The sequence below is a fragment of the Danio aesculapii genome, chromosome 25, assembly GCF_903798145.1.
Source record: "Danio aesculapii chromosome 25, fDanAes4.1, whole genome shotgun sequence".
Lineage (NCBI taxonomy): Eukaryota > Metazoa > Chordata > Actinopteri > Cypriniformes > Danionidae > Danio > Danio aesculapii.
Window position 1 is genome coordinate 31,023,743 of NC_079459.1, and position 25,942 is coordinate 31,049,684.

The 25,942-nt window shown below is 35.6% G+C and overlaps 1 protein-coding gene across 1 annotated transcript in view; it reads left to right on the top strand.

Annotated features, from left to right (window-relative positions):
- Window positions 1–25,942, top strand: part of ireb2 (iron-responsive element binding protein 2) — a 35,766-nt gene that overhangs the window by 922 nt on the left and 8,902 nt on the right. Inside the window, exons 2-15 of the mRNA XM_056451595.1 lie at window positions 9,678–9,773; window positions 9,871–10,036; window positions 11,815–11,952; window positions 14,888–15,121; window positions 15,562–15,631; window positions 17,125–17,308; window positions 17,417–17,556; window positions 19,631–19,802; window positions 19,881–19,981; window positions 21,550–21,666; window positions 24,477–24,636; window positions 24,727–24,862; window positions 25,431–25,515; window positions 25,593–25,874. Of these exons, the coding sequence (XP_056307570.1) occupies window positions 9,678–9,773; window positions 9,871–10,036; window positions 11,815–11,952; window positions 14,888–15,121; window positions 15,562–15,631; window positions 17,125–17,308; window positions 17,417–17,556; window positions 19,631–19,802; window positions 19,881–19,981; window positions 21,550–21,666; window positions 24,477–24,636; window positions 24,727–24,862; window positions 25,431–25,515; window positions 25,593–25,874 (2,081 nt within the window). The remainder of the gene's footprint in view (window positions 1–9,677; window positions 9,774–9,870; window positions 10,037–11,814; window positions 11,953–14,887; window positions 15,122–15,561; window positions 15,632–17,124; window positions 17,309–17,416; window positions 17,557–19,630; window positions 19,803–19,880; window positions 19,982–21,549; window positions 21,667–24,476; window positions 24,637–24,726; window positions 24,863–25,430; window positions 25,516–25,592; window positions 25,875–25,942) is intronic.

The window sequence follows — 25,942 nt, forward strand, 5'->3', positions numbered from 1 at the left end:
CAATTTGGTTGCAGCATACAAGCATGTCACACAAAAGCACATTATACAATACAAATTCTACCCTAAATAAAAAAACTTTACAGCTTAGGGGATGAATGAAAATGTAAACCGATTTGTTTTACTGATAGGAGTTCAGTATCGAATACCAGAAGGGAGAAGATATAACTTGTGGTGCATAGGTTGGAAATCATCTGACAGAATACTCTGAGCTTTACTCAAAACTTGTCTTTGGTATAACTGAGCCATGGTCATCTGTTTTCTCCCTGTTATTTTTCCTCCTAGGTTCACAATTTTCTCCAAACAACTCTTATTTTTCACACTTAGAGAATTGAACCAACAAAGCAAAGAAAAGGATAACAGTGACTGAATGTATGAACTATAAAACATGCACATGAGTGGTTTATCTATATTAAAAGATCTCCATTTCTCAGTATACAGTTTGTAAACAGTCTTTGTTGCCCCTTCTTACACAACATATTATTATTAACAGAGAAGGACAATTTATTATCTAAAACAGTTCCCAAAATACTCTCAACACCCTCAACACCCACTCCATTAATACTTGTTTGCTTACCCCAATCAGTCTCCTCTTATGATTAAAATCAATAGTCATCTCTTTAGTCTTCATTCACTTTTAAGAAAACCTCCTGACACCAGCTTGACAAATAATCAATTACAGGACCGTGCGTGGAGTCTTCCTCACTTAACAAACTAACAATTACAGAATCGTGGACATTTTAAAAGTGGGGGGACAGCTGTATGAAATCCGAAAGTTTACATTCTTGATTACATGTTTCTAAATGGTCTGTCTCTAAAAGTGCGGGAGAGGTATTCCCCCAACCCGTTCTTTGCTATTTAGTCTTTTTAACCTTAATCAAACAACTTGCTCCTCCTCTGAAAAGTATTTATTTTCTAGATTTTAAAACTTTTTTTTAAATCTCATATTCAGATCTGGCTCCAATCTGATGAGAAACCCACACTTAGATCAGTAATGTCCTACCACACATAAAAAGAGTCAGATTAGAGAATTAACATATAATGTAATAAAACCTTACTTATAATTCATATTATTATGTTTTAAGGATGTCCTTTTCATTAGAAGTTAATAATTATTGTAAATATTTCTTGCACAGATCTGTCATTTTGCTTGAGATCTCGATGTATTGTCAGAAACCTAAAAGATATACAGTTATTTTTCCTGAATGTGTTTTTAAGTGCCAAAAATGCCTCTAAAAACATCAATGTTCTACAGAAAAGATTCACCTAAATCTAGGACGGCCTAAGGGTGAAGAAATTAACTTCAAGTCATCATTTTTGGATCTATTTAAGGATTACATGGGTTTTATTTAGAATTAGTTATAAGTGTGTATAATTATAATTAGCTAAATAGACTAGTCTGTGCTTGCTTCATCATGGTGGACTGATCCTTCTGTAATCTCCTTGTCTTTCAGTGAGAGAGTTATTTACTTTTCCCACCCAGTGACTTTATCCTCCGTGTCATAAATATAGATCAGGGGATTGTTTGTGTGTGTGTGTGTGTGTGTGTGTGTTTATATGTGGCGGATGCAGGTTTGTGGTCTTATGCTGCAGTTTAATCTGAATGTATCTAACCTAATCTAATGCATGCAGGAGGGAGCAGACGCAGGCTGTGGGTGATAAGGGTGTCTGTGTGTTCCTCCTTTACACATGCAGTTACACACACAGGGTCAGAATATACTAAAATACAAAGCTAGTGTGTTTTCTGTCATACTGTTGAATTGTTTACATGGATTGAATAAATTGTTGTCCATTTAATGTCAGAATGCGTTGCTGATGTATACCCTGAATCGAAAATATGATAAAGATTTGAGAAGGTAATTTATCTGATTAATCTGATTTAATGTAGTGTTATGATAACTAAACGCAGTGAATAATTGCAAAAATATTTAGAAATTAATTATTCTTTAAACACAGTACCAAAAACCATACATTTAGTAGTTTTTTCAGAATAATTACTTTATTTTGGGTATTTTTTATTGATTACATCTTCGTTGTGTAAATTTGACTAAAATTATATCAAATATAAGGTACTTCTTGTACTGTAGTTTATGCAAAACAATGATTAAAATAATTTATGAAATTCTGAAAAAGAAGTTAGTTGAGTTAATTAAGCATTCTGAATTAATATTTGTTTTAATGAGAAATATCATTTTTGGTTACATTTACATCATGTGTACATGGCTATAACTATAAAGATAATTTTTTTTTATATAAAAAGCCTTTAATAGGAAATTGCCACTATAGGAATACCAATTATATTAAAATAAATACATTTTGATATACACATTTTCACATTGTTTCCTAATGCTGGCTTGCAGCTGGAAGGCCATCTGCTGCGTAAAACATGCTGGATGAGTTGGTGATTTCACTGCGGCAACCTCTGATAAATTAAGGGACTAAGCTGAAGGGAAAATAAATGAATATTACTAGAATATTACTAGAATGTAACAAAGCATATCATAAATATGATTTTGATCTTAACATGTCACGAGACTTAAATATTTGTCAAAAGGTGCTTTATTTTTGATTGAATAGGATATATACATATATAATAATATATACACTAGGGGTGTAACGATATTACAGACCGAACTGAAATATCGCGATACACCAACCACGATACGTATCATGAAACCCTCGTGGTGTACCGCAATACTCTCACGCCCCCTGCTGCTTATTGTTGAGGTTGACATCACTTGTCTCTAACTAATTGAACCAATTTTATTGCATCTTTATTTTATCACATTTGATTAAATTGTATTAGTAATGATGAGCTTTTGTTCTAAACATTATATTTTAAAGTTAGTATTTTCCAAGTGCATGTCATGTCATGTGACTTGAGTGAGCGATCACTCGGTTACTATTGTATACGCAAGATGGCTCCTTCGCATATATTGAGATTGCAGATCCCCAGACACATTTAAGTCGCCTGTGTGGGAACATTCTGGTTTTCCAGTGGAATACAGGAATGGAATTAATGTCGTAGACTGTTGCATGAAACGTATTTGTAAGAAATAACATTTTAAAAGTGTGGTAATTTCACAATGTGAGGGTGTTAAGCAAAAGACACTGACAACAGAACTGCCAACAAAAGTGATTTATGTACAAAAGTGAAACCAGAATAATGCCCAAATATATATATATAAAAAAGAGCAATATTTGCAATAATAAAAAGAATATAATAAAGTAGCAAATTCAAACAAAGTATCAAACAAACATTAGTTAAACTCTAGTAAGGGGACGATAGTGAACCAAACAAAAGAAAGAAATAGAACAAAACAATTTTAACTCCTGAATAACCCCTTACCTCGCTAAAAACTGATGAAAAGAAAGGTCTTCAGCGCAGTGTGCCATATTCTTCCCTATACTGAGCTGTAGAATAAAATAAATACAAAGATGACGTTTACCTCTTACCTGATGTCTTTAACAATACATTTTCTATGTGTTTGTCGTACGATATCTTCCCCATCCACCTTAAAGAGTGAAGTTGAGGAGGTATAGCTCAATATGAAGGGAACGAGCTGACCTGAAAGTAACAAACAAATCAATCGAAATAATGTACAAAAATCAAAAAATTTCTCAAAGTGGGAAAAAGTAATGCAAAATAAATTTGCCTAAACGAAAGTTAAGCAAAAACAACGAAAATCGTAATCATGTCAGCAAAACACACAAAATAGAGATCAAAGGAAAAAGCGCTCTCCTCCACTTTTCCTGACGTCCTTTTTATATCCCCGCGCCACGTCGCCCAATGATGATAGATCGGTCTCCTGACCAGTCAGCTGTCGTGAAGGCGGACCTACACTGAAAAAAATTATTCAAAGATGATTCCTTGGATTTACTCAATTTTTTTTGTTAAGTGGTTGTAAACAATTTATTTGGGCTGAATTTAAACAAATAAATTAAGTTGAACATTGCTCAATTTAATTTGTTTGTTTAAATTCAACACAAATAAATTGTTTGCAACAGCTTTGCATGCAACACTTTTATCAGTGTACAGAAATGACAGGCATGGAGAGAGCGAGAGAGAGAAAGAGAGAGAACGGGAGGCAAAAATACAGCCTATATACGGCTACAACCGTAACATTAGATTCAGACAAAACTGCAATGTATTTTACTGGTGATTATGTCATGTAAAGACACTTTGGAAACACACTACATGTATATGTTTTCATTATCTATCTAAATGAAAACTTAGATAATCAAAAATGAGCATGTCTGTGTTTGCACAGAGATCAAGCCTCTCACCTGAGAATGTGGACATGATGGTGTTCTTGAAGAAGAACTTAAAACTTAATTGAATATTCCAAATGTCTCTGGAGAGGACAAGCCTGTTTATCTTTCACTAGTCTACATTGCAGTTATTTATTTAATTTTAGTTTACTTATTTAAGATGGCTGCACTAAAGAGAATAGTTTTTTCTGACTAGTCTATAATGGAGGTATTTATTTAATTTTTGATTTTTACTCTGGTATCCTGACTGTACTAAAAATGTGATGGCAAAGCTAATAAAGAAAAAGTTTAGTAGTTCTTGTTATTAAGTGAATCTGTTGTTTCTTAGCATTGCTGTTAAGATGACATCAACCCTAAACCCACAGCAAACAGAAACCAAACCGAACCATGGCTCCAAAACCGTGAACCGAACCGAATCGTGCCTCTGGTGTATCGTTACACCTCTAATGTGCATACACTAGGGTTGTGTCGATAGACGATGCCATCGTCCATAGACCGATAGACATGCTCCACCATACCCCCGTCGCAGCAGTAACCCGCTTGTGAAAAATACACACTTAGACCCCATTTACACTAATACGTCTTAGTTTTAAAATGGCATTTTAGAACGAAAAGGATCCACATCCACACTGGAGTTTCATCTAGCTCTTCTGAAAAGCCCTCCCTCCATACTATACCACTGAAAACACACATCATGTGACCACACACACAGGCATGCGCTGCAGCATACGCGCACGTCTGAGCTCCAGCAGTCAGCGGGTGCTTTGAGCACAAAACCCCAGAGAGCAGTGCTTGTCGGACAGTTTATCAAGGATGTACCGCTGGATCACATCTCACTATATTAGTTAAACGTGATATTTAATTCATCTGGTCTCTATCTAATGACTCTTCTGTCTTTTGAATCTATCAGGTAACATGTCACAGCGTCAGCACACTGCTTCAATCTTTTCGCTTTTGTTCGCTTGTATTCAGTAATTTTAGCGAAAATCTCAGATACTGTTGGTTGGTTCTTGTTGATTGTGCACCTTTTTTACCAACCAAGTTTGTCGGCGCCATTAAAACGACACAGATCACTCTGCCTATTCATGCCAGAGTACCACGAAAAAAGTGATTGACAGGTAGTAATTTGCGTGTAACTTATCTTGATTTGGTTGTGGGTAAAACAAAGACCTAGCGGGTCAGGTAGTCGAAACCGTAGGCTACAAACAATTAATTCGTTATGGATTAATTATTTATAAATAATTAATTCACCGCCGCCTACGACGACGATGCCATCATCCATCACGATGTTTCACATTAGACATCTACGATTCCATTTTGGTCTACATCGCACAACACACACACACGCACACACACGCACACACACACACACACACACACACACACACAAACACACACACAAACACACACAAACACACAAAGTTAATGTATATCTAGTGGGTAATAGGGTAAATGCCGAGCTAGTGTTGTTCCCATACTGATAAACTTCCGGTGACCTGTTATTGTGAATTTTTTTCCCATTTTATACGGTTCCTTTTACAGCATGGATGTTGTAATGTAATTAATATACATTCAGTTAAATAAACTTTGGGATTCATTTAGTTGTTCAAGCGTAAAACAAAACAAAAAGTCGTTTTCTCGCACGCGCCCGTCAGAATCGGCAGGCTAGCGCAGAAGCTCCATTGAATATACTGGGGTAAAATAAATGCTCATATTATAAAGACATGGTGGGGGAAATGTAATTTAATGCAGTGCTTCTTGTACAATCTGAGACCCACTTTACATCAGAAATCACTCAGCCAGTGGAGATCGCTGATTTTTAAAGAAAACAGACCTTAAGTGCGCCGATTTTTGCATTGGCCATACAGTTGACCAGAAGCACTTAACCCAGGTTACTGGCAAATTAAAAGTCCTATTAGCTATGAAGAATAAACCTTTTCTATTTTATCGGACCTGGGACCCTTTCTTTGATTATCTAGGAAACCTGTAAGTCTCTAAGACTAAAAACTTGTCTGTTAGACTCAGCCTGGACAAAAGAAATGTAATATGCCTTTTTGCAATGTAATATTGTGATTTTATTTATTTATTATTTATTTATTTATTTATTATATATTTTTTGATTATTATTAGTGTTATTATTTATTTGTTGTTTATTTAATTACAATGTAATTTTATTTACTATTATTATTATTTTATGTTTATTTTCCATGTGGGGGTCAGAACTAAAAAAAACCCTCAAATTACATGTATGACAGATATTATCTTTCTACTCAATGTAATTTTCTGACATGTTTTTGCACCAAAAATGTTCAATAAAAATATATTTGAAAAAAAAAAAAAGTCCTATTAGCATGCTTCGGCACTTATAGCGGCATTTGTGTGTTCTTTAACAATAAGCAAACAAACAAATTGCACACACAATGCATATTTTTCACCATTTCTAAGTAGAAAACCAGAAAAAAGGATCATTGTTGTTAACATCCTGAAAAAGGACTATTGAAAATACATCATTTACAACATAAAGTTTTGTTGTTGTTGTTGTTTTTATAAGCTATTTAAAAGCCTATTTTTTGCATTTGATCCTGAATCATGTCACTTTACTTTTCTAAATCTAAAACATTTTCTTTGTCTTATTATTATTTTTATTTTTATTTAGTTTTTTTTGCATCTGAATTTTGTCTGCATGATATTGGGTAGAAAATTGACATTTTGATAATTAGTTTTTATCCTATATATTGTGATATGAATAAAATTTCACAAGATTGTTTAATAACTCACTTGGTTTGGTAAGAATTCATAATTTTACAATGATGGGGAGTGCATTTGCATGAAATACGATAAACAATTTCTATAATAAAAAAGCATAAATTCATACAATAGAACAATAACATAAACAGTGGAGAGTCTGTCAATATTTTGAGGCACAGAAATTGAAATAAACAAATGTAAAATAACACTGCAGTCAACATTTGAAAGGGGATCAAAAAGACTTTCATCAAAGTTGTCCTAAAACCATTTAACGACGCTCATTATTCTCGTAGGACAAGTTTAGAAAAAAATGTTTTGATCCACTTCAGATGTCTTCATTGCGTAAATAAATAGAAATAATCTTTGTTAAAGCTTCAAATTGTATAATTTCTTATGCTTTAAATTGTTTTAACTCGATCTTACAGTCTCAGGCCTTAAAAATTCTTTCACTATATTACTTAAACAATACATGTGATTTCTGGTTAATTCTAATCCCAAATTGGCATAGCAGATCCTGCGATACGACTAGTGTAGATTTCACACATTGCTATTATCAATGCTGAAACAAAGTATTGTGCAGCTCTAATCTAAATGTTCAGAATCAAATGTCATTTAACGCTGTGTGCCTGAAACTGCTGTGAATCGGGCTTGTAAGCTCTCGGTAGCACTCACTGCCCACACTAGACCCTAAACTGCACACTTTGAAAGTAATCTTTATTAGAGAAGAGGTGAAGGCCAGTGAACAGAGGCTGTTTAAGCGTAGATGTTCTTTCTGTGACGGTAATATCAACCTGCAGGTGTCCGTCTGCTGTATTCTGGGACACTTTTGATTCTGTTTGGTCTGATTAGCAGGTGCACAGCACACGTTACACAGTCACAGCCAACCGTCCTTCCGCATGTGATGCATGGTAAGGGCACACCGAACCATCAGGTGGTGAAAATGACACTTTTATGCGGGGTTTACACCAAATGGGGAATCAAGTAATTTAGCAATTTAGCAAAGTCAGTGCAACCATAAAAACAGAGGCAGATTATGTTCTGGTGTTGAACAATGCGAAATGCACAATTCATTTGCCACAAACGTGCAAAATTTGTGTCTTCCGCATTTGGTGTGTACCCAGCCGTATTGCCCAATCAGAAAAGAAAAAAAAACTGCACATACCAAAGTCATGAGACGAAAACTCTGGTTGTAGTGTCTACACGAGTACACTGTACCCAGAGTTTTCAGAAAGTTTTAGTTTCAATAACCCAATACTCTGTTTTCGTGTGGACAAACTAGGGGTGGGCGATATGACCTAAAATTAATATCACGGTATTTTTCATCTTTTGAGCGGTGACGGTATAATATCATGGTATTACCTTAAATAGCAAAATAATATACATCTCAAGGAAGAACGGACAAAAGAAAGTCTCACTTCTATCACTCTTTAAAGTTTTGGTTTGGGTCATTGTAAATCAGGGGTGTCCAAACTCGGTCCTGGAGGGCCGGTGTCCTGCAGATTTTAGCTCCAACTTGCCTCAACACACCTGCACAGATGTTTCTAGAAAGCCTAGTAAGTGCTTGATTAGCTAGCCCAGGTGTGTCTGATTGGGGTTGAAACTAAACTTTGCAGGACACCGGCCCTCCAGGACCGAGCTTGGACATGCCTGTTGTAAATGCTCAGTCTGGTTATGAGCTGATCTTCATTTCTCTGTGTTGGTGGAATAAAGCAGGCGAGTCAGCCGCACCAATTTATAAGCAGACAGAGCAGGATTCTCGCGATGACCACCGGCGCAATTTCGCTCTTTGTTATGAGCTGTAGTTTCAGTGTAAACTTAGTAAAGGTGAGTTTCTTTGGCGATGATGTGTACAGTGTTAGATTTTATATTTAGCGGACATTTGTGCTGAACACGCGGTGAATGCAACGCATCGAGATTCGGGCACCTTCTCCGAAAACACTCGATTGATCTCAGCTGGTGGATCAACATTTACCTCATGTCATGATCGCTGTCATCTGCGCCATTATTATTATTATTATAACTTTAGGTGAGGTTTGCAAACCTGTGCACTTTTCACTCTTCAGCCCTTTGCATTTCCTGCAGTAACAAAAGCTCCCTGTTATCTGACAGCGGGAAGCGTTGAGTGACTGACAGCTATAAACCAATACAGCAGCAGGGTAGAGCGATTCAGCAAGTTTTTAGAGAAAATCAAATCAGATTGCACTACAACCATTATATTCAGACACACAAATGCTCCCAAATATATTATGAGGGCGCATAGATTAAATTTCGGGCGCTCATGCGACCAAAATGGTTGCAATTTCGAGCCCTGTAGTATAAGGACATGTATTCAGACCACAACTGAACGTTTGAAGAAAATTGAATGCCTTATTATTTAGAATTAGCTATTATTGATGTAAATGCAGCCGTTCAAGGCGCATAATTGATTTATTACGGTATTGAGGGTATTAGAAAATCCATGTCGTGGCGCAATGTCACACCGGTGATGACTATGACACCGGTGTACCGCCCAGCCCTAGGACAAACGGTGAAACCGCATAGAAAAAAGTGCGGTTTTGAAAATACTTTCCCTTTCTCTTCCTGTCTCTCCTACGCAAATCACTTTTATTTATCTGTGGTTTTTCCTAGAAGTTTTTAATCAAAGCTTTTATTCCGTACAGAGCATCCTTTCGGCCATTTGATCGACACTCTCCAGAGCGAACAATATGAAGAGCGGAGATATTTCAACCCACAGAAGCTTAGTGATGTCAGATACGGTAAGTAACTGGCTGGTTCGTTCATCATCACTGGTTACAATAAAACAAATAATTGAGTTTAGAGTAATACTGAAATGTCATGCTCTTTTTGTTGTAGAGAAACTGCCGTTCTGCATGCGAGTTCTCCTGGAGTCCGCCATTCGGAAGTGTGACGAATTCTACGTGAAAACAGAGGATGTGGCCGGGATTTTGGACTGGCAGGTGCAGCAGAATCAAGCCGAGGTTGTGTTCTCGCCCGCCAGGGTTCTGCTGCAGGATTTCACGTGAGTTTGTTTAAATCCGTTCATTATTTTTATTCCAGAAAGAGACATTTGTTTTAAAATATCAACCGTTTTCATTTTTATAAATTCAGGTTTGTTGGAGCTTAAGGCCTGGTTTATACTCTACGCTTTCGCTAGTTTACTTGAGTGTGTGCAGCAAATGTGACGTCATTGCTGTGTTTGCTGAGGTTTGTTTGGGTGCGCGTGACAAGCTTTCGGCTGGAGCGCACAAAATTTTTTGAGACTCGAGTAAACGGTTTGCACGGTGCCGTGTGATCATAGGGATAACCAGATGGCCTATAATGGCAAGATCGATGGCTAGATATTGCAAGTTTTTGTGAAAAAGTTTAGAAACCTAGAGGGATAAGTTTATTCAAGCCAAAAAGAGAGGCCGTGGCAAAAGTGGAGACCCAGGTGGATTTAATACACAATTACAGAATATGTTTTTCCACCATTTATATGTTTTACACTGATAACTGATACTACAATTTTTAATTTAAAACAATTTAATAGTTACAAAACTATAATGAATTAACAAATTATTTCCTTGATAACTTGAAAGGAATATTTGAAGCTATCGGTTTACAATATACTGATGCCCTGTTTTTCATGGGTTCATTGGTAATAATGGACAGGAATGTTGGACCATTATTGCACGTTTAGCATATAACGTTAAGTAGAGGACTAACAAGCCAGACAGTAATTTGTTAAGTGGGCTAAATCTAAAAAAAGTCAGTATTTTTTGGTAAGTGTACTTTTGATTTTATTCTTGCCATAATAAAAAATATAATTGTAGAGCAGCCCATGTTCTGTTATCATTAATATTTTAATAAACTTCAATAGGTAAAACTGTCCGAGATGAGTACAAAAGCAAGTGATGCATCAAAGTTTGTTAAAAAAAATAATAATAAATAAAATATCATGAATGGTTATAAAAATCTTTATAATCATTAAAATAATGTATAAAAATAATTAGTTAAAAAAATTTGAATTATCTTGAATGATATTAATGATATGACGTTGTTCCGGAAACTTCTTACTTCTCTGTTTATCTGTCTGATTATTCGATGGGGTTTCTTTTGATCGTAATGTTCTTGTTTTAAAGAACATCAAAACGACGAACAAGTTAAGTATTATAACCTCTTCCATTTTGTGAGTTGCGTGTGAAATCAGTGGAGGTCCGCGACATGGCGCCAGACGAAAAATAAATCAGCCTTAACTCTGCAGGACTCCGGCCCTTTAGGATTATGTTTGGACACCCCTGCCCTAAACTATATGCATATGAAACTGAGCAGGGTACATTTAGCACTTTAAGAGTCCAATTTTTTCGTGTAGGCACTGTTCTTTATACTATGTCCTTGTATGTTTTCTTTCATTAAAACAAAACAAATAAAATAAACTTCATGTCTTTGAATTTTAATAAATGTTATCAGCACTATGTTTTGCTTAAACGCATAACTCTAAATCCAGAAAAACAGATTTTTTTTTTCTCTATAGCTGTATTTTACATCACTTTTGATCAGATAGGCAAATTTATCACAGTGTTGTGTTTTTAGATCACCTTTGGGTTACACATTCTCATGTGTGAAAGTACACAATTCTTTGTTCCTCTATAAAACATGCAGTACATATTTTAATCAGACATTGTCATTTGATAACCCACACTATAATGCAATTTCGATTTTATTTTAATTAACCATGCAGCTCTTATCATTGTTTGCTAGTAACTTAACTTGCTCAAAAGCTTAGATACATACTGATGTTTCTGTGCTTGTTTACAGGGGAATTCCTGCTATGGTGGATCTGGCAGCCATGAGAGATGCTTTAGCTAAACAAGGGGTCGATCCGAGCCTGGTGAACCCAAGATGCCCCACAGATCTCATTGTAGATCATTCACTGCAGATTGACTACAGCAAATGGTGAGAGTTAAACGCTAGTGGAAGGATTAAAACAGCGTTTATGTCCTAAAGCCCAATAATTACAGCTTTAACATAAACAACAATTACACTGAGTAGTCCTACATACACAGTCATTATGTTAGTAATGTATTATGCTGGGGGTTTTATGTAAAATCTTCACTCTTAATGAGGCACGATACAACATGTTTTCTTGGTCAAAATCACATGGCTGAAAATAATAATTATTATTACAATAAATAAGCAATAATTATCACAATAGATGTCAAATTTAGAGGCAGATTTGGGCTTCTGAGTTAAGGTGGTAGAATTCAGACAGTTTGTAGTTCTGTAGTTTCAACCAGATGAGTATTTTACAAATACGAGGTACAATATTTATAATTGATAGATTAAAAAAAAAGTCTATTAAATAAGCCTAATGTTAAGCAGCTTTTTAATGAATAAAAAACGTGTCTCATGTGGACATGTTTTGGGTGGTATCAGATTATGAAACATGTTTTTTTTCTCTCTCTTGACTTTGAGGACGTGATGCAGATTTTTGTACATTTATGTTCAGTAAATTGTTTAATAAACTATTCTGATTATTTGTTGTTATAATGAAACATTGCCATCCATAATATAATGCATTAAATCATCGTAATCATAGGTAAAACCTTGCATATAATACCTCATTACAATGCTGAAAAGTAGCTGTGATTTCTGTGATTATTTTGATAAACACTAGTCTAGTATAGTTAGTATAAATACAAATACACAAAATGCTTCAACTTAGGTACTGTAAATGTAATCCATTAGTCCTTTAATACATTTAATGCATGTCTAAGTTATTCACGTGATAAAAAAAAAAAAATATATATATATATATATATATATATATATATATATATATATATATATATATATATATATATATATATATATATATATATATAATGTATACAGTAGACAACTTGAAGTACATCAATCAAAATCTTTCATCAAAGTTGTCCTAAAACTATTGAACAACACCCATTCTCATATTTCCCAATATCAATCCTCTGACAATACCATGATAAGGTTACTTGTACTTCAATAAATCCATGTGAAACCCACCGGTCCTACTGCACCCAACCCGGTCTGAGCTGGGATCGAACCTGAGATTCTTTGCATGGGACTCAGTTGCTCTAATAAGGAGCCTAAAGACCATGGCCTCTAGTGTCTGTCGCTAGAACAGCTTTTGAGGTCAGAGGAGTGAGGTTTACCTGCATAGCATTTCGCTAACTGACCTCTGTAACACTCAACCCCTAAACCTCACTCTTATCCCGGACGAGCCCCCACTTGTAAACCCACCAATCCTACTGCACCCAGCCCGGTCTGAGCTGGGATCGAACTGACGATTCTTTGCATGGGAGTCGGTTGCTCTAATAAGGAGGCTAAAGACTATGGCCAGTAGTGTCTGTCGCCAGAGCACCTTTTGAGGTCAAAAGAGGGAGGTTTACCTCCATAGCCCTTCGCTAGCTAGCCTCCGTTACACATGTAATAACCTTCTAACTGACAGTCTCTCAAAAGTTAGTTAATAGTATTCAATTCAAGTTTACTTGTTTAGTGCTTTTCACAATAACTCTTGTTTCAAAGCAGCTTTACAAATGCTGCTCATTATGGCATTAAACTCTAATTTATAAAAGTTAAGGTTATTAGTTACCATAACTTTATTAGTTACTAAAAACTGTAACTAACTAACTAGTAACTAACAGCTTTTAACAGTTAAAGTTATTACATATAAACATTGTTAACCCGCAGTTAAACCACCCGTAGGACACACACTTCCTGTCTTAATACACCAGGCACTTTGTTAGAATTACTTCTATGGTCTCTATGTTTGTTTATTTAACTCTGTTTTCATTGAAAGCATGTTCGCTTTAATAGTGTCAATTGGTCTCCGTCAGTGCTCAGAAAAGCATCTTAAAAAGTGTTTTATATCGCATTTATATTTACATAAAAAGTAACATACATAAAAAATACACAGTAAACACAGTAAATAGTAGTTGTAAAAAAGATGATATTTATATATAATAATTAAATGAAATATAATGTATCATATTATTCAATATATCACATTATTATTCAATATATCATATTATTATTTAGCATATCATATTATTATTCAATGTATCATACAATCATGTTGATTGTTGAATGTGCAGTGTATTCTGATCTATTATTATTTTTACTGATTAGTGTGAATAATATGATGCATTGAATAATAATATGATATGCTAAATAATAATATGATGGATTGAATAATAATGTGATATATTGAATAATATGATACATATTTTATTTAATTATTATATATAAATATCATTTAGCATAAAACAGCAATAAAAACAATAATAAACTATATATTTACAGTGATTCAATTTAAATCATCTTGGTGTGTGTGTGTTTGTGTTTGCTAGTGCATTTTTATTGGTCTCCTCTCTCGTTTTGTTACAGGCATTATGTATTGCGCCAGTAATTGTGGGTAAAATGCTCTGTAGTTTGGGATAGAATGTTTCTCTGATATCTCTCTCTCCCCTCTCTCTCTCACACTCTGAATTGATCTTCAAGTGTGAAGAACACTTTATATTCTATGGATAAAAAGTTAGATAGCAATAACAGGTGGCATGGTGGCTCAGTGGTTAGCACTGTCGCCTCACAGCAAGAAGGTCGCTGGTTCGAGTCCCGGCTGGGTCAATTGGCATTTCTGTGTGGAATTTGCATGTTAGATGAACTAAATTGGCAGTAGTGTGTGAGTGCTGGAAAGTGTATGCCAGAATAGTTGCCAGTTCATTCCACTCTGGCGACCCCTAATAAATGAGGGACCAAGCTGAAGGATAATGAATGAATGAATAATTACTGTTATTGTAGCGTTATCGATTAGCCTTATTAATCAACAAGTGTTTTCATCATTTTTCAGTGGCATCCAGAGCCCTCCAGCATCTGTAGATGAGAGTCCAACTGTCAGATCTCCAGCCGGTCGTCCATCTTCACGAGTTAGCAGCTCTAGCGGTCACTGTTCAGGACAGCGGTCGGGTCATCGGGGCGGCTGCAGTAAACCCTCCTGCTCTGACGCCCCTGGTGGCCGAACTGCAGCAGTACAGATAGAAAACACACCTTTGCTGTGCCCCTTCCACCTACAGCCTGTTTCAGAGTACGTCTGTGCCTCACACACACTAGCACATGCTCTCAGATTAAACCTTTTTCACTCTAGCTTGACTTACTGAAAAAATGATGCACCGCCAACATGTAATAACTGTCAACATATAACATATTTGATTAGAAAGTGAAAGTTGAAGTACCATTTGGCAAGATTTTTGTATTGAAAACACTTTGATAGATGTTTTTAAGGCATCACCAGGAAGAACTTTAAGTTATTTATCAAATATTGAGTTGAAAAATTACGTAGAACTTTTAATATACAGTTTGTTTTATTTATTTATTTCTATTTGTTTATGTATCAACACTTATTGAAATATGAAGTTGTGATGTTTTTTTATGTGTATTGATCTTGCTATGAAATAGCCATAAGTTGCTGATGTGGCAATAAATAAATTAATTAAACTGTTTGATGTCTGTCTGACGCACAAACAGGCCTGAAACCATGATCAGAAATCAAGAGATGGAGCTAATCAGAAACAAAGAGAGGCTGCAGTTCTTTAAGGTGAGTTTTTAGGGGCTTTCTGTGATGTGCTTTTACTTGGGCTGTCAATGTAACCTTTTATAATTTGGTAAAAAAAAATAAAAATTAAGTTAAAATTTTAAACACAGTAAATACACCCACCCCATTACCAGACAACTACACTCACCAGCCACTTTATTAGGTGCAGCGGTCCAACTGCTTGTTAACACACATTTCTAATCAGCCAATCAAATGGCAGCAACTCCATGCATTTAGGCATGTAGACATGGTCAAGACGATCTGCTGCAGTTCAAACCGAGCATCAGAATGAGGAAGAAAGGTGATATAAATGACTTTGAACGTGGCATGGTTATTGGTGCCAGACGAGCTGGTCTGAGTATTTCAGAAACTGCTGATCTACTGGGATTTTCACGCACAACCATCTCTAGGGTTTACAGAGAATGGGCAGAACAAGAGAAAATATCCAGTGAGCGGCAGTTCTGTGGGCGCAAATGCCTTATTGATGTCAGAGGAGAATGGCTCCACTGGTTCCAGCTGATAGAAAGGTAACAGTAACTTAAATAACCACTTGTTATAACCAAGGTATGCAGAAGAGCATCTCTGAATGCAAAACACATGGGCTACAGCAGCAGAAGACCACACCGGGTGACATACCTGTCAGCTAAAAACAGGAAACTGAGGCTACAATTCACACAGGCTCACCAAAACTGGACTATAGAGGATTGGATAAACGTTGCCTGGTCTGATGAGTCTCGATTTCTGATGCAAAATTCGGATGGTCGGGTCAGAATTAGACGTCAACATCATAAAGCTAGGACCCATCCTGCCTTGTTTCAACAGTTCAGGTTTCTGATGGTGGTGTAATGGTGTGGGGGATGTTTTCTTGGCACACTTTGGACCCATTAGTATCAATTGAGCATCGTGTCAACGCCACAGCCTACCTGAGTATTGTTGCTGACCATGTACATCCCTTTATGACCACAGTGTACCCATCTTCTGATGGCTACTTCCTGCAGGATAACGTGCCATGTCATAAAGCGTGAATCATCTCAGACTAGTTTCTTGAACATGACAATGAGTTCACTGTACTCAAATGGCCTCCACAGTCACCATAACCCAATCCAATAGAGTACCTTTGGGATGTGGTGGAACGGGAGATTCACATCATGGATGTGCAGCCGACAAATCTGCAGCAACTGCAGGATGCTCTCATGTCAATATGGAGCAAAATCTCTGAGAAATATTTCTGGTCCCTTGTTGAATCTATGCCACGAAGGATTAAAGCAGTTCTGAAGGCAAAGAGAGTCCAGCCCAGTACTAGTAAGGTGTACCTAATAAAGTGGCCGATGAGGGTATATTAACTATATATTAATGAAATTCAGTATCACACAAGAGCTGTTTTTGTCAGTTATTTAATTAAAATTTTATTTTTTAAATTTACATTAGTAATTTTACGTTTTTTGGGTAATAATTGACGTCCTGCTGTATTTATTTTACCGTTATTCTCTTTTCAGTGGTGTTCAAAATCTTTTAAAAACGTCAACGTGGTCCCGCCAGACATCAGCACGGTTCATCAGCTGAATCTGGAGTACCTGTGCCAGGTGGTGCAGGAAGAGGAGGGCTTTATTTATCCAGACAGTGTGGTGGGAACAGACTCTCATACAACCATGATTAACGGCCTCGGGATCCTAGGCTGGGGTGAGTGGGAACACTTTTTAAAACCAATTTAAACCCAGCAACCTTATTTCTCTTTAAAATAAATAATTGATGTTCCTTAACTTTTCTTTCATTCTTTCTTTCTTTCAGGAGTTGGAGGTATTGAATCTGAGGCGGTGATGTTAGGTCAGCCCATTTCTTTGACTTTGCCGCAGGTGATCGGCTGTAAGCTTGTGGGGACCATTAATCCTCTTGCCACATCCATTGATATTGTCCTGGGCATTACTAAGGTAACAATTACAGCAAGGTCCTTCATAGGGGTAGAGTTCTATTTATTTTCTACAATACTTTGCAAATTTTTATTTAAATTAGGCCTAGTTCACACTGCATGAATTTCATAATCATCGGATCGCCATTGTTTTCGTACTCCATGACTATCTAGGGTGGTGTTCAGTTGTTGCTGTGTTCATACTGCATGATGGATCTGTGACCGCAGGACTACAAACAAATTCTAGACAACTTTAGCTCACAAAAACACGCATGAAGTGATAAGATCATGTGCGAGACTGGAAATAGTACCCTGCAATAAATATTTTAAATAATCTGCCATTCAGATGGTCCGTTTTAAAATGTACAACGAGTGAAAATCTGAGCTAAAATCGCGCAGTGTGAACTTGGCATTATGTGTTCACTGACATTTACCAAATGTCACTCACTTTGCAAGCAAACAAAAAAGAAAAGTCTTGCAAGTCCTGAGTATTCATTGCTCGATGAAGTGCGTTGGTTAGCAGTTAGGATGAAGCTAAAATTGTTGAGCACATAAAATATCCACCTCAGCATCAGCCAGGGGGTATGTGGTACTCAAATGCGATATTAATTTCATATAAATTCAATGAGTAATTATACAAAGTGTTAGATTTTAGACACAAAATTGCCTTTTTTTCACCAATAACAATAGTTCCAGATGAAAACCGTTTCGTTCTTGAATGAACACGTTTCTTTTGAATGAATCATTTGAGTCAAAGATTCATGTAAAAAGTCACTTGCTTTGTTTCTAAATGAATCAACCGCTTTGAACAAATCCTTTGAATGAGTGAATCACTCAAACAGACAGAAACTTGTCACCACCTACTGGCAGTTTTAGATTCGTATTTACTTATCCATCCATGACAGGCCTAAAGCAGCTATAGTAGCACACACTCAGAAAAAAATATTGTTACTTCTATAAAACAAAAAAATAACTAAACATTTTTTAATAAAATGAAAACCAAATTATTATAATGCTGATTTTCATTTGAATGAACATGTTTTTTAATGAATCATTTGAGTCAAAGATTCATTTATGAAGTCACTTGCTTTGTATCTTAAGGAATCGGCTGCTTTGAACAAATGCTTTGAATGAATCGTTTAGTGAATCACTCAAACAGTCAAGGACATGTCGCCACCTACTGGCAGTTTTAGTTTTATGTTTATTTATCAATGACAGGCCTAAAGCAGACATGGTAACACACTCAGAAAAAAATAATAAGTTCCTTCTATAAAACAAAAAATAACAAATTTTTTATAAAATGAAAACCATAATGTATATCAAAATATGTGTGGTTTTCAGCAGCCTTTACTACTTTGTTCTGTCACATGATTCTTCAGAAATCATTATAATGCTGATTTTAATTAATCATTTGAGTCAAAGATTCATTGATAAAGTCACTAGTTTTTTGACTAAATGAATCAGCCGCTTTGAACAAATCTTTTGAATAAATAATTCAGTGAATCACTCAAACAGACAGGGACTTGTCGCCACCTACTGGCAGTTTTGCTTTGAACAAATCCTTTGAATGAGTGAATCACTCAAACAGACAGGGACTTGTCGCCACCTACTGGCAGTTTTACTTTCGTATTTATTTATCCATCCATGACAGGCCTAAAGCATCCATAGTAACACACACTCAGAAAAAATATTAAGTTACTTCTATAAAACATTACATAAACGTTTTTTAATAAAATGAAAACCAAATTATTATAATGCTGATTTTCATTTGAATAAACATGTGTTTTTAATAAATCATTTCAGTCAGATTCATTTATGAAGTCACTTGCTTTGTTTTTTAAGGAATCAGCTGCTTTGAACAAATCCTTTGAATGAATCATTCAGTGAATCACTCAGACGGACTTGTCGTCACCTACTGGCAGTTTTAGTTTCATATTTATCCATGACAGGCCTAAAGCAGACATATTAACACACACTCAGAAAAAAAAAATCAAGTTACTTCTATGAAACAAAACAAAAAATGATATCTCACAACCTTAGACTTTAATATCTGACCTCATCATTGACAAACTCAAGAAATGACTCTTGTGTCTCAGCATCTGCGTCAGGCAGGAATCGGCGGAAAGTTTGTGGAGTTTTTCGGACCTGGTGTCCCGCAGCTCTCTGCCCCCGATCGGACCACCATCGCCAACATGTGTCCAGAGTACAACGCCACCGTCAGCTTCTTCCCTGTGGATGACATCACCCTGCAGCACTTTAAACATACCAGTACGGTCTGCCCTGCGCTTTAGATTGGCTCGTGGTTCGAGTAAGGCTGTGATTTGACTGTGTTTGTTTTCTTATCAGTCTGCAGTGAGGAGAAGCTGCTGGTTTTAGAAGATTATCTGAAGGCTGTCAAACTCTTCAGAAGCTACGACGACCAATCAGAAGAGCCGCAGTATTCAGAAGTTGGTTAACATATTTTTTTTAATGAATTTTGATACTGATATTTCCAGGCCTGCCACAATAATCAATATATCGACTTATCGTGCAATACTTGGAGATAACTTCAATATTTTTTGTTGGTGAGATATACATTTACAAATTTACTAGTAACGTTAAAGCCATTTTACATTCTACCTCACTGCTGTCATAGTTTATAATTGGACATTTATCTAATATGACATTTAATAGTATATATAATAGGACATTTACATTTTTAACATCAAATTATAGAGTCTAAATAACCTTAAGAATGATCTGTGTAAAATGTTTATGGCTATTTGCGTTATTATGCTGTTATTAAATCATTATATAGGCGACAAGGTGGCTCAGTGGTTAGCACTGTTGCCTCACGCTGGTTTGATTCCCATCTGGGTCAGTTGGCATTTCTGTATGGAGTTTGCATGTTCTCCCCCTGTTGGCGTTGGTTTCCTCCGGGTGCTCCGGTTTCCCCCACAGTCCAAACACATGCGCTATTGGGCAATTGAATGAACTAAATTGGTCGTAGTGTATGTGTGTGAATGAGTGTGTATGGATGATTCCCAGTACTGGGTTACAGCTGGAAGGGCATCCGCTGAGTAAAACATATTCTGGATAAGTTGGCGGTTCATTCCGCTGTGTTGACTCCTGATAAATAAAGGGACTAATCCGAAGGAAAATTAAATGAATGATAATCGTCATGTAATCAATGGCAAAAAATGCCATCAAAATGACAATAATATCATTATATTGATTTATTGATTTATTTATTTTGGAAAGAAGTCTTTTACTCACTAGGGCTGTTTTTTAGTATTTATATTATATTCGTGTAATATTACTGTGAAAACAGTAATATTGGGAAACATTTTTACAAATTTTATAATGCAATAAATTTTAAATAATAATGCAAATAAAACCTTCAATCAGAAGAATTTTAAATGAATTTAGATTTTTATATTTTGTAAAGCACTATTAAATAATTAGTTTTTTTTCTGTTATTCTTGTTTTTTATAATTTAGAAAAGTCAGGGTTTTTTATTTGAATTGATTTGATAAAAAAATTGTAAAAACAGTAATAATGTGAAATAATAGGTTATTATTATTATTATTGTCATTTGTTATTTGTAATTAAAAAATTGACTATATTATAAAAAAAAACAGACTTGCTTTATTTCGGCTAGTTGTCAAGGGAACATTTCTCATTTTCAAATTAAAGTAGTGAAAAAGTCATTAATAAAATGTAAATATAGACTTTTTTGTTTTTAAATTCCTAAACATTCTTTATAAAAATGAAAGCTATGAGAGATACCAAAATATCTGGTGATTACTCCAGTGTTCTGTAACATGATTCTTCAGAATTCATCATTATAATGCTGACTTTCATTTGATGAATAGTTGAAAATGTTGCATAAACCTTGTCATTTTAAAACAATTAAATCCATCCTTACTTAAATAAAATTAAATAATTAAAAAAGTGAACAAACCATAATATTCATGAAATTTCCTCCATAAAAGCTCAGAGTTCGTTTTAGTGATGTAATGGTGTTGTTCTGTAGGTCATCGAGATGAACCTGAGCTCCATTGTGCCTCATGTCAGTGGACCCAAACGGCCGCAGGACCGAGTCGCCATCACCGGCATGAAGGAGGACTTCATCAACTGCTTAAATGAGAAGGTGAAGGCACTAAAAACATGTGACATTATTTACATTTAACATAATGTTTTGGATTTTCACACGTTTATAATGTCATTTATTCAGGGGACTCAAAGCTGGATTGAGCTGATCTGCTGTTTTATTATGATCATTTGTTATTGATGCTCAGTCATTAGTAATAATAATGCAACACTGCACTTACTTAAAATAAAATCTTTTTATGCATCATACACGTCTTTACTCCTGAACAGTTTGTTTTCTTGATTAATATTGAATAAATAATTAAGTATGTTTTAAATGATCATGTATTACAGTTTCCACAGTAATATAAAGCACCCAACAGTTTTCAACACCGCTAAATCAAGTTTAATTCATCGTTATTTCTATAGTGCTTTTTCAATGTAGATTGTGTCAAAGCAGCTTAACATTGAAGTTCTAGGAAATTGAATCTGCTTCAGTTTAGTTTAATTTAGTTCAGTGTGGTTTAAATTCCACTGCTGAAAGGCCGAACACTGAAGAGCAAATCCACCGATGCACAGCTCCACAAGTCCCAAAACCAAGCAAGCCAGCCAGTGGCGACAGTGGCGAGGAACAAAACTTCACTAATTGATGAAAGTGAAAGAAAAAACCTTGAGAGAAACCAGGCTCAGTTGAGCATGACTTTTTCTCCTTTGGCTCCTAATTATAATAATAAATATTTATTGAGCAGAAGATAATCATGTTAAAATGACTTCTTAAGACAAATAACTGATAATTCAGCTTTAAAACCCCCAAAAAATCTATAAAATTCTATAAAAAATATGTATATGTATGTGTGTGGGTGTGTATTTTCTATATTTATTATGTATATATAAATACACACATGCATGCACATATTTGAGAGAATTTTTATTCTTATTTAGATATAAAATATATATGTATATGATGCAAATTTTATGGAAATTTAATTATCTACAACAAAATAGTTGTCAAGTCGAGCTTTATTGTTGTTCCGCTACATGTGTGGACATACAGAGGAACAAAATGTCGTGTCTAGCAGGACAGCGGTGCTACATAATTGAATCATAAATGCAAACACAACACAGAACGTAAGAGCTATTAAAAAAAAACTATGAATAGCTAACATATACTATAAGATAGTTAACTATTCACATAAGATAGGCTATACAAGTACAGTACTTTTACATGACACTGAACTATGTAGTGCAGGATATTGTGCAAGAGAGGTATTAAGGGTGAATATTGTGCGAAAGAGGTTTTAAGGTTTAATATTGATGAGATTTCAGAGGGGGGTGAATTGACTGGAGATGAGGGCTTTAACAGCCTGTGGGAAGAAGCTGTTGAGTAGTCTTGCCGAGAAGGCTTTAATACTTCGAAAAGTTGTGTATTGTTTTGTTTCTATAATAAATACACAGTTGAAGTCAGAATTATTAGCCCCCCTTTGAATTTTTTTATTTATTTTAAAAATATTTCCCAAATTATGTTTAACAGAGCAAGGAAATTTTCACAGTATGTCTGAGTATTTTTGTCCTTTTGGAGAAAGTCTTATTTGTTTTATTTTGGCTAGAATAAAAGCAATTTTTAATTAAAAAAATATTTTAAGGTCAAAATTATTAGCCCCTGAAAGCTTAATTTTTTCCGATAGTCTACAGAACCAACCATCATTATACAATAACATTACTAATTACCCTAACCTGCCTAGTTAACCTAATTAACCTAGTTAAGCCTTTAAATGTCACATTTACCCATATAGAAGTGTCTTGAAAAATATCTAGTAAAATATTATGTGCTGTCATCATGGCAAAGATCAAATAAATCAGTTATTAGAGATGAGTTATTAAAACTATTATGTTTAGAAATGTGTTGAGAAAATCTTCTCTTTGTTAAACAGAAATTGGGGAAAAAAATAAACAGTAAAAATAAATAATTCCGACTTCAACTGTATATGAGGGTGCACTCACACTATGCTTTCCGAACCGTGCCCAGTCGCGTTTCCTGGTTCTTCTGACAAGTGTGAGTGCTCTGAATCGGACTCAGGCATGTTGGCCGGCCCTGGCCCAGTTGGAAGAGGTGTGCCAGAGCGTGGTTCGGTTGGGCTTTGGGTGCGGTACGCTTGTAGTGTGAGTGCAAAGCGCCTGAAACTGAAGACGCGACGTCACTGTTTCATATGGAGTTATTGATCATTCTTACTTTTCAATGAACACGAACTGTCATAGTTTTTTTAAAGACTTAAACCCCCCGCTGCACGACAGCTGCACCTTCATCAAACCTTCTAATACCTGCAGCACGAGGACTTTTTGGTCATTTTTGAGCATCAAGAGTTATGGATCTGCTCAGCAAAAGATTTAACTGCATGTCACTGCATTCCAAACAACTAAAATGATATAACTAAAGCAATGGCCACTGTACAGCGCGAGATCGCTTCTCTTCCTGTTAAACTGAACAGTCACATCATCGATGTGGTAAGCGTGCGCATGTTCAGAATGCAAATGGCAGTGTGAGTGTGGGCCGTCAGGGAAGAGGGGAGGGGCGACAACATGCTTCGGCACGGTTCAAGGCAACTGTGCCTAGTGTGAACACGGCCTACTGGACACACACATTATGTTAAAACAAACTTTTATTTTGGATGCGATTTATTATAATTATTTCTAAAGTAATGTTTTTACAATTTTTACTGTATTTTTAAACAAATAAAAGTAGGCTTGGTGAGCAAAATATCTTATTTTAAAACATTTTAAAAACCTAACCCGTCCCAGTTAAGTATAACCAATAACTTGATGGAAATCGTTGAAGCAGCATCACTCCTAATTATGTTTTTGTGTCTCGTGTAGGTTGGTTTTAAGGGCTTCCACATATCCAAAGAGAAGCAGGCCACTCTGGTGCCGTTCCTGCATGACGGTGCGAAGTATAACCTGGCACACGGATCTGTGGTCATCGCTGCTGTCATCAGCTGCACCAATAACTGCAACCCATCTGTCATGCTGGCCGCAGGTCAGACGTCAACTTTACATTCGATATCAGCTGTTTGTACAGTGATGTTTTTTTTTTTGTACATCTCACGTGTTTGTCTGTTTTGTTCAGGTCTGCTAGCAAAGAAAGCTGTGGAGGCTGGGCTGATGGTAAAACCATACATCAGGACGAGTCTGGTGCCCGGCAGTGGGACCGTCACACATTACCTGAACACCAGCGGAGTCCTGCCCTTCCTCAAGAGACTCGGGTACTGCATATACACTAGTGCTGCACGATATTGGAAAAACCTTACATTGCAATGTTTGTTAATTTATTTATTAAAAAAAAAAATATATATATATATATATATATATATATATATATATATATATATATATATATATATATATATATATATATATACACGTGTGTATGTATGTATATATGTATATGTATGTATGTTTGTATATATATATATGTATATGTATGTATGTATGTATATATATATATATATATATATATATATATATATATATATATATATATATATATATATATGTGTATGTGTATATATATATATATATATATGTATGTGTGTGTGTGTGTGTGTGTGTGTATGTATATATATATATATATATATATATATATATATATATATATATATATATATATATATATAACAAAAATAAATACATTTAAAAAAAAACTAATATGTTTTTTAATAAATTGAAAATATGTGTATTCAATTCATAAAGTGTGTTAGTTTTGTCGCACTTTACATGTAATGACAACAAAATTCTAATTATAACAGAAAAAAATTATTTTATGTGTTTCAGTTTTGAGGTTGTAGGTTATGGATGTGAGACGTGTGTAGGAAACACAGCACCTTTACCTGAAAGTGTGGTGGACGCCGTCAAACAGGTGACATAGTTTAATCCACAATCTCTCTCTTTCCATTTCTGATCTGCTGTATATTAATCTTGTCTACTGGTGTTCAGGGTGATTTGGTGGCGTGTGGTGTTCTGTCCGGAAACAGGCATTTAGAGGGACGCCTGTGCGATTGCGTGCGGGCCAATTATTTGGCCTCCCCGCCACTAGTAGTCGCATACGCTATCGCAGGCACAGTTAGTATAAACCTGGAGACGGAGCCGCTGGGAGTGAACGCAGACGGCAAAGACGTGTTTCTGTGTGATATCTGGCCGACCAAAGAGGAAGTGAACCACATAGAGGAGAACATCGTCATCGCTTCCATGTTCACAGAGCTGAGGAGCCGGATGGAGGTAAGAGTTTCATTGGACATTAAACAGGAAAACATGTCAGTGTGATTCATTTGATTCACTGAATCATG